Raw genomic sequence first — 13,392 nt, 5'->3', positions numbered from 1 at the left:
AAGAGCTCGGCTGCTAACCAAAAGGTCAGCAGTTCTAACCCACCAGCCACTCCTTGGAAACCCTATGGGGCAGCTCTATCTGTCCTGTAGGGTCACTATGAGTGGGAATCAACTCGACAGGAACAGGTTTGGTTTTCTGTTACACAGCCACAAGCAATCCATCCACAAATCCTGTGGGCCTTAGCTTTAAAAGAGAACCCGTCTTCTGCTTCACTGCTGCCCTGGTTCAAGCCCCCAGTACCTCCTGCCTTGATTATTGCAGTTAAAATAAAATACCCCAGCTGCCATCAGGCAGATTCCTACTCACAGAGACATTGTGTGGGTCAGAGTAGAATTGCGCTCTAGAGGGTTTTCAGTGGTTGAATTTTTGGAAGTAGATCTCCAGGCCTTTCTCCAAGGTACCTGTTGGTGGACTTGAACCTCCAACCTTTTGGTTAGCAGCTGAGCGCATTAAATGTTTGCACTCTCCAGGGATTTCAACAGTCTCCTGAAAAGGCCTCCCCGATACCACCCTTGCCCCACAGTCTATCTTCAACAGAGCAGCTGGGGTGATTCTGTTCAGAAATAGATCTCTACTCTCTCCTGCTCAGAACCCTTGGCGGTTTCCCATCTCCTCAGAGTGAAGTTCAGCCTCAGTCATACAGCAGCCGCTCTCCCCCTAGCGCACTCTGCTCCAGCCACTCTGCCGCCAGGATGTTCCCTGAACACAGCACACTGCTCCCATCTCAAGACCTTTGAAGTCATGACATTTTCTCTGTGTGGTTTTGTCTTTTTCACTGCTGTATCCCTGGCCCTTGGGGGACAGATAACCAAGACAGAGCGTGGCACATACTAAGTACACAAGACTTGTTCGGTAAATAAACGAACTGAATGCACGTGCCCCGTAAGCTGCTTTCAGGACTCCTATTTTACAAATGGGGAAACTGAGACACAGGAGGCAACAGAGACAGAATCCAGGCCCAGGCAGGGCAGCTGGCAGAGCGCTGGCTCTTAGCCACATGGCTGGTCCCATTCCCCATTCCAATCAAGACAGTTCTCAGTCAATCATGTTTGGGGCGCTGGGAAGCCTTTCAGAAAGTCTGCCTCAGTGGTGAAGTGCTCACTTTCACAAGCAAAAATCTCAGTGTTGATAGGGTAAGGCTGGCATGAATCACGAACGTCTCAAAAACTTCTTAGGCTGGGGACCAGGAGACAGGGTGTGTCACTCAGGCTTCAGGTGATCCAAGCCACACATAAAATGCCGGGAACGTGGGTGTCAGTCCAGTGAATCCTTCTCTGGCAAACCTGCTTGGAGCAGACCAGGGAATCTCACCTAATAGGGAGAAGGCATGCAGGCCCTCTGGGAAGGGCTTTTCGCAGGAAAAGTCCAAGTGAGCATCTTCCCCGCTCAAGCTATAGAAGGGGCAGAAATCTGAGACACTGGGCACCGGACGTGGGGGCCCACCCTCCACTGGATCCAGCTCCAGACTCTCACCTCCAGGACAGGGAGGTTCCCATCACACCGCTTGGAACACAGAAGAAAGTACATGGAAGAGACTGAACCCTAACACTACTGGGCAAACAGCCAGCGCGAAGGTTGTGAAGGCATCTTAGGTTAATGGGGGCACCTCTGGTCTAGCCTTTAAGAAGACCAATTATCACGATTCCATCAAAGCAAAGTTGAACCCTGGCTTGGCCGCTTACTAACTGGGTGGCCTATGTGCCTCAGCTTCATCATCTGTAAAATGGGGTTAACATTAATACCTACCTCATAAGATTGGTATGAGGACTGAGAATGAGTACCTATGTGTCCAGTAAAGGGCTCGGCCCCTGTGGCGCCTGGCACATTAGAAGCACTTATCAAAAGCTAATTTTTAGTTAAGTATTTATCACAACCTATTAGTTATTTACAGTGTCTTCAGTCTCCCTAGAGCGAACTCTTATAGAATTTTTAAAAAATTAGGAGCTTGGTGCTCAATCATCAGTACTTGCTCTTTTACATAATAACTAGCATTTTCACAAGTTTTTTTTTTTTAACTAATGCTTAGTGTTGAATCTTTTGGGAGGCAATTTGAAATGTGGTTGTTTTAGACTAACTGGGGAAAGATTGGAAACCCTGGTGGCGTAGTGGTTAAGGGCTACAGCTGCTAACCAAGAGGCTGGCAGTTCAAATCTGCCAGGCAGTCCTTGGAAACTCTATGGGGCAGTTCTACTCTGTCCTACAGGGTCGCTATGAGTCAGAATCGACTCGTTGGCAGTGGGTTTGGTTTTGGTTTGGGGAAAGATTGAGGATATGGATAAATAATTGGTAACATTTAGTGCTATAAAACCTCCACAAATTAGAACCAAAAAAAAAAAAATTCAAGTTCTTATTGACACTGTCCTTGCTTTAGCAAAGTCTAATAAGAGAAGAGGTATCACTGGCCAGGAAGCTGAAGGCGGGGTCCTGGGTCACGCTGCAACCTTGGGGAAAGCATTTTAAAAGAACATGGAACCCCAGAAGACTAATTTAGCTTCATGGTCTGAAATGAGCTCCAAGAGTTGCTCCTCTAAATGAACAGTGAGAATTTAGTCCACCCAACAAGTTTCAAGGAAACATTTTCCAAGTCCACACTGGTCCTAGAGGTGGTAGTAGGGGTTCCCTAAATAAGGGTTCAGTGGACAATAAGTCTGGCAGGCACTCACAATACCCACTGGTAAAGGCTCCACGAAACCCTGCAGTAAAGACAGTTATTAACCTCAACAGGAAGCATGTGGTCCTACACAAGCTGACCATCATTGCGCTGTGCAGTCTAGGGCATGCTCTGGAATCAGCCCACACTGAGGCCAGCCCGTCCTGGCCCCACCTAGGTAAAGCCAGGGAGAAGGATTTCCAAAATTATGAGGTGGAGGCCAAACAAAATCCACACTCCAAAAGGTAAAATTCTAAACAATTTAGTACTGTGTTACTTTACAGATTTCCCACCTAGACTCCAGCTCTTTGATACTGAAACCCCAGCACAGTGCTAGGGACCCAGGGATGATCAATAAGTATTTGCCGATTATTTGTGGACACCTGTAACCAGAAACCCTGGTGGCATAATGGTTAAGAACTACGTCTGTTAATCGAAAGGTTGGCAGTTCAATTCACCAGGCGCTCCCTGGAAGCTCTATGGGGCAGTTCTACTCTGTCCCATAGGGTCGCTAAGAGTCTTTTTTTTATGGTCACATAACCAGTCACCACGCCACAACTGCCACACTTCCTTTTCTTCTGTTTTAGAAAGCACAAAATCACTCCATCATAAACCTTTACCTGCACACTGCTTTCTTAAAAGATTTCTGAAGTTGTGTGGATGATATTTCAAACTGGAGTGCCCCAGAACCACTAACATTGTGATTGGGGAATATTTCCAGTTCTGGCTGAGGCCGGACAGGACCAGGGCCAGACACTAGGGCTGGACTGACATAGAAACAGTGAAGAAGTGCAGGTGTCTCCTGTTGGATCAGAAGATCTCTTTCTCTGAAATAGTAACTGTTTATACCATTCTGCACTTGTAATAACATCCTGCAATCAAAATCCACCCACTGTGTGGAGCTGATTACTCACAGAGACCCTACAGGGCAGAGTAAACTACCCTGCAAGGTTTCCAAAGCTGTAATCTTTGTCTGCGGAGTGGCTGGTGAGTTCAAACCACAGCCCCTTCATTAGCAGCCGAGTACTTAACCACTGTGCCACCAGGGCTCCCATCCTGAGACAAAACCAAAAAAACCAAACCCAGTGCCATCGAGTTGATTCTGACTCATAGCGACCCTACAGGACAGAGTAGAACTGCCCCATAGAGTTTCCAAGGAGCGCCTGGCAGATTCAAACTGCCGACCCTTTGGTTAGCAGCCGTAGCACTTAACCACTACGCCACCAGGGTTTCCATCCTGTGACAATCACCCTATTTTTCACAACCCAAAGATCTCACATTTGATTCTACTGTGAAAAAACCATCTCTGATTAAGGTCTAGTCTACATAATGGTTGCTGCCCCACCCAACAACAAACAAGGCAGCCACTGCTGACACCAGCCACAACAAGGCAGCCACTGCTGACACCAGCCACAACAGGGCGGCCACTGCTGACACCAGCCACAACAGGGCGGCCACTGCTGACACCAGCTGCCTCAGCCATAAAATCATTCTGGCAAAACAAAACTGTTGTTTTCCCCCAGGGGAACCTTATGGCCAGTGCCGCTGCCATTTTGAATGGCTACAGGTACGGCTTGCCTCCCAACACCAGGACCTATCAGAGAACAAATGGTCAGTGACTTCTGGAAGCCAGAGAGGCTTCCTGAGTGGCTTTTTACGTGCACTAGGCCTACAAAGGAGCCCTGGTGGGGCAGTGGTCAAGCTTTGGCTGCTAACCAAAACGTCGGCAGTTGGAATCCACCAGTCACTCCTTGGAAACTCTATGAAGTTCTACTCTGTCCTACAGGTTTGCTATGAGTTGGAATCGACCAGATGGCAACGGAGGGGAGAGAGGCCTACAAGGCACGGGAAATGGAATGAAAACCTAAAGCTGACAAGTTGTTTGTCAGAATGTGCCTAGTCAAGTCAAGGTCTAAAGAAGTTGACAACTTGACAAGATGAGGGGGATGTGGCTATCTTCCAGGACCTGCCACAGGCACTGGCCCGCCGAACGGATGGACCAGCCAATAGCACTCTTCTTCCAGAGCTGAAGAGGTGCGGGGATGCTGAGGGCAGCGCGGGGTCCCCAGGCCATTTATGTACCCTCAGGGCCCGCCCCACCCGTGGACGAGCCCCGCCCAGGTTAACTGACTGCGGCCCGGGAAACCCCGCCGCTTCTTCCCGCACAGGGCGCTCGGGCCTGGACAGGGAGCCGGCCGTCCGCGCGCACGGACCTGCCGTTCCTCCGCCTGCAGCTCGTAAGCCTCTTGCATCCGCAGCAGCTCGTCCTCCAGCCGCGCGCGCAGCTGCTCCAGCTCGTGCGCCTCAAAGCGCAGCGCCTCCGCCTCCTGGGCGCATAGCCGCGTCTCCTCCTCGGCCTCGCGCCGGCTCTCCAGGCCGCGCCGCAGCGCCTCCTCCAGCTCGCGCACCTCGTCCTCGTACAGCTGCACCGTCTCCCGCCATGACTCGGCCACCAGCATCGCGTAGCTGTCGTGCACCTCCCGCAGGCGCGGCGGGGGCGCGGCGGGGCCGGTGGCGCGGGCGCGGTAGTGCATGGTCAGGCCGGCAGCGCGCGAGCGCAGCTCCCGCACATCGCGGTCGTGGGCCGCGTCGAGGCCGCGGCGCTCCGCCTGCAGCCGGCCTAGCAGCGCCTCGAGGGCGGCGCGCGCGCCCAGCGCCTCCTGCAGCTCGCGCTCCTGCGCGCCCAGCTCCGCGTCCAGGCGCCCACGGGCGGCGCGCTCCTCCGCGCCCAGCTGCTGCAACTCCCGCAGCTCGCGCCGCAGGGCATCGCGCTCGCCCTCGGCCAGCGCCGTGGCCCAGCTCAGCTCGTCCAGCTGCTGCCGCAAAGCGCGCGCCTCCTCGGCGAAGCGGACCTGGCCTTCGGCCCACAGGTCCTCCTGTCTGCGCCGGCCGCGCAGCTCCTCTTCCAGGAGCAAGTTCTCGCGCTCCAGCTCCCGCACCCGGCACACGTAGTCGTAGAGCCGGGCATTGAGCTCCTGCAGCTCAGCCTTCTCCGGGCGCGTCTGCAGCCGCCAGGACAGCATCTTGCTGGGTGCGGGGTTTCCGCGGCCGGCCGGTCCCTCCTGCCCTGGTCTTGTCCCCTCCGCCGCGCCGCGCCGCTCCGGCTGCGCCGCCGCCCCGGAGTCCCGCAGACTGGGGCCGGAGCTGGCCCGCGCAGCACTTAGGGGACAGGGCGGGCGGGAGTGGCGCGGGCCGCGGCCCCCAGCCAATCAGAGCTAGGCCCGACGCGGGCCACTGCGGCCGGACAGCGCCCCCTGCCGGACTGACCGCGGCGCCGCGCAGCCGCCCAGCTCCCGGGCCTGGCGCGGCCCGCCCGCGGGTAACCGGGCTGGGCCGGGAAAGGGCTGCCTCCTATGGCACCCATGTGTTCTGGCATTAACGGTGGAAATAGAAGCCACTATCAAGTGAAAGATGCTGAGTTGCTGTGATGCCGGTCATTCACAGGACACCTCTCACCCAATGCCATGGAGATTAGAGGTTTATTGATTTTTAAAATTTTTATATACATATATAATGAATTATATATAATATGCACACATAACATACACACACACATGTATGGGTACTAAATATTGTGCTTTAACTGGAAACATAAATACACATCCATTTGCCAACGTTTTGACGTAGAGACAAAAGTTTTCTTTCGAATGGGAGTCGACTATCCGGCGTTGTTTTCCTCCTTATACAGACTACGTACGTGGAGCACAGTCTACACTTCCCGGGCTACATTTCCAATATCCGTTTCTCTTAATAGGAGTGAGAATTTAAAGAGACCCCTAAGGTGCTCTGAGTGCAGAATTTTTCTGGACTTGTAACATCTCAGAGTTTTACAGTTGTGTTCCCTACGCCCAATGTGGCCGGGGTCTTTTTCCAGCAACATGCCTTTCAAGGACTCCACCTTTATGAAACCAAAAAAACCAAACCCATTGCTATGGAGTCGATTCTGACTCATAGCGACCCTATAGGACAGAGTAGAACTGCCCCATAGGGTTTTCAAGGAGCACCTGGTGGATTCAAACTGCCGACCTTTTGGTTAGCAACCATAGCTCTTAACCACTATGCCACAAGCGTTTCTGCCTTTATGAAAGTTTCCAATAGTTATTGGAGAAGCCATGGCTCCATTTTCACATTTTTATTTCATTGGTTTTCACAACAGTTACTAGGTTATGAATGACAGTAACTGAACATGCCATTAAGGGGCACAGAAACAAGCACAGCTGGCCCTCAGCTGGGGTGGCCCTGGACTGGTGGGGACAGAAGTGACCAGGGAGTCCTAGGGGACTTCTCATGGCAGGGCTGCAGTCCGTGTATTTTACAGAGGGGAAAGTTTGGTTGATCAGTAAGTCAGTTCAGGGAAGGCCCTTGACAAAGTTCTAGTGCTCCTCCTTGTGGCAGGTGTGAGTCCCCACCTTCAAACCAGGGAGCCGGAAGTGGCCTTTGTTTTTCTAGGACTACTAGCCTTCATATCAGAGACCCCAATCTGCAGGCGATGGAAGTTAATATCTTTCAATTCAGGATTCTTCCTCCCTTTCCGCTGAGGCTGTCGGGATGGGTTTATTCAGTTGCAAGGTGTTAGAGGAGCCTCAAAGCCCCGTCATTGTCTGTCTTCCCATTCTCCAAGGTGCACATCATTGCCTGGCCGCTGCTTGTCAGGCCACACAGGCTGCCACGGTGCCATCATCCGGTGCTGTCTGTACAGCCCACGAGGGCGCGCTGGGGCACCAGGCACAGTGAAGTGGGCTACTCTGGCTTCCTGGATCAGCCTGCAGCCATTTGTTCTCAGTTCCCTCGGTCCCCGCCCTACCAGGGGACTCTGCATGACTCCTCCCAGCTGCAGCAAGGGATAGTTGTATAGGGCAAGAGACCTTCTCAGAGACCCGTAGGTCTCCCAGCGGGATGCAAAGGCTGTGACTAATCAGGTTATCTTTGCTGGATTGCCCTTCACTGCCTTGGATTTTGACACTCAGAGGCTGTTCTCCCACTTGTGCTCCAAGTTCCGTGCCAGGGGCGATGGCTGCTGCAGGGTACAGCTGCCCAGCTAGGGAACAGGTTAAAGGGGACCAGGTTACAGCAGGAGAGAAAAAAAAAAAATCCCATTGGTGAATCTTTCAAAATAATACTCTGATGCAAAGCTAAGGCTGAGAGAAGTTGATTAACTTGCCTAAGGATACACCATTCTTAAATTCGGGACTAGAAGTATTAGCTGCTGTGCCCACAGGACTTGAGCCAGCAGGGTCCAGCAGGAAGCAAAGAATGGCAGGTTGTAATGAGGGAACTAGGGAACAGGGGTGGTTCAGTAGTCGCATTCTCACCTTCAGTGTACGAGACCCAGGTTCATTCCCGGCCAACGAACCTCACGGGCAGCCACCGCACGTCTGTCAGTGGAGGCTTGCAAGTTGCTGGGATGCTGAACAGGCTTCAGTTCTGCTTCCAGACTAGGACTAGGAAGAAAAACCTGGCAATCTACTTCTGAAAATCAGCCAGTGAAAACCGTATGGATCACAAGGGTCCAGTCTCATTGTGCATGGTTCTTCAGCTCCTGCATCTACGTGAGTCAGGAGAATCCCCCAGCCTGACACTGATCCGTGGACTTGGGACTTGCCAGCCTCTACAACCTCGTAAGCCAATTCCTTAAGATAAATCTCTCTCCATACATATGTATATATACACACGTATATAAAGCCAAGGGGAAAAAAAAAAAAACCCATTGCCGTCAAGTCGATTCTGACTCATAGTGACCCAGTAGCACAGAGTAGAACTGGTTTCGCTTCTCTAGAGAACCCAGCCTAAGACAGCAGCCTAGGGTGGTGGTTGGTGCAAACAGTTTGCACTTGTCTACTAACCCAAAGGTTGACGGTTCAAATCCACTCAGCAGCACTGCGAAAGAAGGGCCTATGGATCTGCTTCCATAAGGATTACAACCAAGAAAACGCATAGAAAAGTCCTACTCTGTGACACATGGTGGGGATGCCGTGAGTAAGAAGTGACTTCACCTTAACAGGTTTATGGGACATACATATGTTGTTGTTAGGTGCCATGGAGTTGATTTCTACTCATAGCGACCCCATGTGAAAGAGTAGAACTACCTCATAGGGTTTTCAAGGCTGTAATCTTCCTTTACCGGAGCAGATTGCCACATCTTTCTCCCAAGGAGCCACTGGGTGAGTTTGAACCGCTAACCTTTTCACTGCAGCTGAATAACCGTTGTACCACCAGGGAGCTCTCTCTGTCTCTATCTCTGTCTCCCTCCCTCTTTCCATCCCTTCCTCCATCTCTGTCTCTCTGTATACGCCTCTGTGTTGCTACCACAATAACAAATGTGCCATTCTATTAATACGTAATTACAAAAAAAAAGAAAGACTAAAGTCCTGCAGTTCTCATTTCTTAAGGAGCCCTGGTGGTCCAGCGGGTATTGTGCTCCACTGCTAACCAACAGGTCTAGCGGTTGGAGCCTACCAGCTGCTCCGTGGGAGAAAGATGTGGCAGTGTGCTTCTGTAAAGATTTACAGTCTCGGAAGCCCTGTGGGGTAGTTCTACTCTGTCCTGTGGGGTTGCTATGAGCCGGAATCAACTCGATGGCAACGGGTCTCATTTCCTATTCACATTCTTCACTCAATCAAATGAATAATCCCGGCTGTAAGAAATGTGTGTGTGTGTTCCCTCTATGGCATTACATGAAGTATTTTTTACTTTGATATAATGGCCTTCAAACATTTATTTTTCTAGACCTGGCCTAATACAAAAGAAAATTTCACTATGCTTGGGAGCCGGTGGAGTGCTCCACAGCTGCTTTCAGACAATGGTTTAAAGGCTGTTTGTTGTTGTTGTTGTTGTTTATCCCAACCGCAGCCCCCCTTTGGCAGGCTAAACACCTTGGGGACCATCTGCCCCACCTGTTAACCATTTTCAATGAAAACAAAACTCAGGGATTCAAAGAATTGGAGAGAAGAAAGTTATATTTTAGCAACACTTACTGATTTTCAGCAGATTAAGAGAAGGAAGCTTTTGTCATGTGTGAAAATGAACGGCCTTGGAACCGCCTGCCCCTAAGAACCAGAAAGGACGCAGAGTTCCCCCGTGCGCTGTGGGCGGCGCCCCTCAGCGGAGAGCCTGGAGTGCTCCAGACCGCCCAGCAGGGGGCACTGCTCGAGAACCACGACTGCCCAGAAGGGTGCCGCCCTGACCGCTTTAGGCCAAGGGCTCCCACTGGATCCTGCGTAAAAGGCGCGGAGGGTGGGCACTCGGGAAGCCGACACCCCACCCCACCCCGCCCCCAACCCCAGGGCAGATTTCAAGGAAAGCGGGAGGAGCAGGAGGGCTGCACAGCTGGGGAAGTGGGAATGGCCCGTCTTTTTCTATCTGGGAGGTCTGGAGCGGTGCGGCCAACGCTCCACCGGCTCCCAAGCGTCGTGGAACAATTTTGGAGCAAATTAACGGACTCCCCGCCAACAGCCACAATAGTTCACTTTTTCCTTCCTCTGTCCCAATCCAGCTCATCCCTTCTGCTCATTGCCTGAGGAGAGGGCTGTGCCACAGGCAGAAAGCCAAAACAGAAAGGTCTTCCTGATTTTGCTCTCCGAAAGCCAAAGTTTTAGGGGCTTTGGGAGAACTTCCTGCTAGACAGAATGTTGAGGAGGTGAGGGGAGCGGGAATTCTGAGGGAGGACTGAGGACAGTCAGCTTCCCTGGAGACGAGGAAAGATACTGCCGGTGAGGTGGGGGCGAAGGGAAGTGATGAAAGTACAGTCTTTGGTGGTCTCAAAGAGGGGGTCTTGCAGCCCTCCCTGGGCAGCACCCCAAGGAGACAGCAGAAAGCCAGTTAGGGCTTGGCTCCAAGAGCAGGGACCCTGTGCCCAGCTTCCCAGGGCACCCTTGGGGAGACAGCTGACCTGAGGAGAAGGCCGCAGCCGCGCCCAGAAAAGCCTCCCCAGGTGTGGGGAGGGGCTGAACAAGTGTCAGCTCCCAGGTGATGCTGATGCTACTGGCCCAGGACCACCCCCAGCAGGACTGAGGCCAGGATCCCAGCCCCCCACAGACAATGGCAGGTGGGCACCAACCTTACGGAGCTGTTCTGACAGGGACAGGGCCCAGCAGAGCCACAGTGAGGCCTACGGTGTCTTTGTACAAATTAGAAAAAGCCATCATCTTTGGGCAGACAAATGAGCTCACAGGTACCTGGCTTGGTCAGGGGATGGTTTTCTGGTGCAAAGAAAAAGGTGTCGCCTCCACAGGGTGGAATCAGCCTCACACTCACGTACACAGCTATGGAGTGCAGAACGAGCTGGATTGCCATCCTACTCATTTCCCTCATCCTGGCACTTTATGCAGTGGGCAACCTGCTCAACTGTCCACGGTGGCCTGCTCTCCCAGCCTCTGCCTGAGTGGATGGAGACCAAGGGCTAGCAAAGACAGGAGACATGAAGACTAGGTGGGTCCCCACCCTGGGGCCCCCACCCTTGTGTCTCGGCACTGTGTAAGTTCTCAGCAACTCTGGTGCCACTCCAGGAAAGGAAGCTTTGAGCTGAGAGAGAATGAGTTTCTGTCCTAGGGGCTCAAAATATAAGTTAGGTTGAGATATAGGAAAAAAAAAAAATCTGTTGTTATTTCCTGCACTCCTAGGTTTGTGGACTGAGAGGCACACCTGCCACCTCCCAGGTTTGGCCAGGAATCAAATGAAGCAAGCGGGGGAAGGAGAATGCAGTGGGCTGGCCAGGAGGTCTACTGTGCCCAGTGGCATAGAGTTGACTGAGTTCTTCATGCCCTGGCACTTACTACCAGCCTAACCTTGGCACAAAAAGCTCTCTGAGACCATTTCCTTTTCGATGCAATAAAGAGAACAAAATGGCACCTTCCTGCAGAGTTACTGAGAGGACCAGACTTTCATGTGCTTTAGTGTTGCTGAAAGTCTTTTAAAACACCGAGTGCTGGGTGCCACCCCTGGAACTTTGGAGTCAGTAGGTCTGGGGAGGGGCTGAGGATTTGCATGTTCCCAGGTGATGCTGCTGGTCCAGGACCACACGGAGAACCCCTGGCTTAGACCACCATAGCTAGCCCTCGTGTCACCCTTACCATGTCCCAGGCACTGCTCTGAATGCTTTACATGGATTAACTCATGTAATTGGCCCAGCAAACAATGAACTAGGTATATCAGCCCTATTTTAATGATGAAGAAACTGAGACACAGACTGGCCAACTTGTTCAAGGTCATGCAGGTAGAAAGTGCAGAACCAGGATCTGAACCCTGGTCTTACCCACTCTGCCCATCACACAGTGCCTGGTGGACAGCACTCAGCAAATGTTTGTCATCCTCATGAGTCAAGATCCGAATGCCAGGAGTCAAGCTGAGGCCTGTGTCCAGGGGTCTGTCTCAGGTGGGCTAGGGAAAAAAATGCTCCAGAGGCAGGGAGCCGATACAGCCAATAGGCAGCTCAGCAAGGTCGTGGTACAATGGATCGAGGGAGCAGGAAAGCAGGCACTCATCAGTCCTTGAACCTCCCAGAGTCTTTCCTCATCTGCAAAATGAGGGTAACCCTTCCACCATAGGGCTGCTAGGAGGACTAAATAAGATAAGAATATAAAGGCACACGGGACACAGTGTCTTCATGCCCGTTTCGTACCAAAAGCTGTTTGAACCTAGCCACTCTTGCTCGGAGCCCAGACCGTTCCCACTTGGTCTCAGCTCTTCTGGCTATTTCGGGGTGGGCAGGTCATTTGTTTATCACGGTCTCATACACACACAACAGGTGTTCGTTGGGGTATAGGCTGCCTTTTCAAAAGGTGCAAAAATAGCATTTGACATATGAAAAAAAATGTGCAGTAACATAAGCCGTATAACTTCACTCTCTTAATTTGGAAAGTCTTGTCATGTATATTACAAATGAACTTGGGAAGGGCCCCACGTGGCAAAGAAACATCTCCTGGGTAATCTTCCCCAGAGGAAAAAGACTTGTACTTTATCTTTCAAAGGAGAACAGTGGATCTACTGATAGTGCTCTTACACGCACATTTTTTGTGGTGCTTGTACGTGGTGGCCATAACAGGACAGTCCCTTCTTGTACCACCTTTCCCTTTGCTTATTTGTAACTTCTTTCTCTGACAGTATATTATCTCCCATTATCTCCAGTATATTTACTTATTTGTTCATCCATAATGTACTTGGGTTTCTCCATCATCTTTTTAATACCTAAGCCAATTCTGAGATCCCCTTTTAGCAGAAAAGCAGAGTGACACACAGCATAAAGCATATTGCCCATTAGATAGGTACTCTACTAAAAAACCCATCTATATGAGGCCAAAAGGTCAACGTTTAATCCAAAGCAAAGATGAGATGATAAAGGAGCAGGGAGATTAGAGTACTAGAAATGGAACAAACAGAACACAATTAAAGAGAATGTTGACATGTTGTGAAAAATATAACTGTCATTGATCAATTTGTGAGGGAATTGTCAATCAGGAACCTAACTTGCTGTGTAAACTTTCACCAGAAACACAATAAAGTATTATTTAAAAAAAAAAAAAAAAGCTAGAGCGCGCCTCTGCTCAAAGCCCTCCCATGCCTCCCCATTTCCCTCAGAGCAAAACTTGAAGTCCTTGTGTTATGGATTGAATTATGCCCCCTAAAAATATAGGTTGAAGTTCTCACACCAGTGAATGTGAGCTTGTTTGGGGAAACAAGGTCTTTCTTTGAAGGTGTTATCAGTTAAATTAAAGAAGTCATAAAAAAAAAAAAAAACCAAACCCAT

At 51.1% G+C, this 13,392-nt stretch overlaps 1 protein-coding gene across 2 annotated transcripts in view; it reads right to left on the bottom strand.

Moving 5' to 3' along the window:
- Nucleotides 1-5,821, bottom strand: part of SYNM (synemin) — a 33,057-nt gene extending 27,236 nt beyond the window's left edge. For both annotated transcript variants that reach the window (XM_049906121.1, XM_049906122.1), the window contains exon 1: nucleotides 4,865-5,821. In XM_049906121.1, the coding sequence (XP_049762078.1) occupies nucleotides 4,865-5,674 (810 nt within the window). In that variant the 5' untranslated portion in view covers nucleotides 5,675-5,821. The remainder of the gene's footprint in view (nucleotides 1-4,864) is intronic.
- Nucleotides 5,822-13,392: the final 7,571 nt, after the last annotated feature.

The sequence above is a fragment of the Elephas maximus genome, chromosome 13, assembly GCF_024166365.1.
Source record: "Elephas maximus indicus isolate mEleMax1 chromosome 13, mEleMax1 primary haplotype, whole genome shotgun sequence".
In the NCBI taxonomy this organism is placed as follows: domain Eukaryota; kingdom Metazoa; phylum Chordata; class Mammalia; order Proboscidea; family Elephantidae; genus Elephas; species Elephas maximus.
The sequence above is the reverse complement of the archived record's forward strand: the minus strand, read 5'-3'. Positions and strand labels throughout refer to the sequence as shown.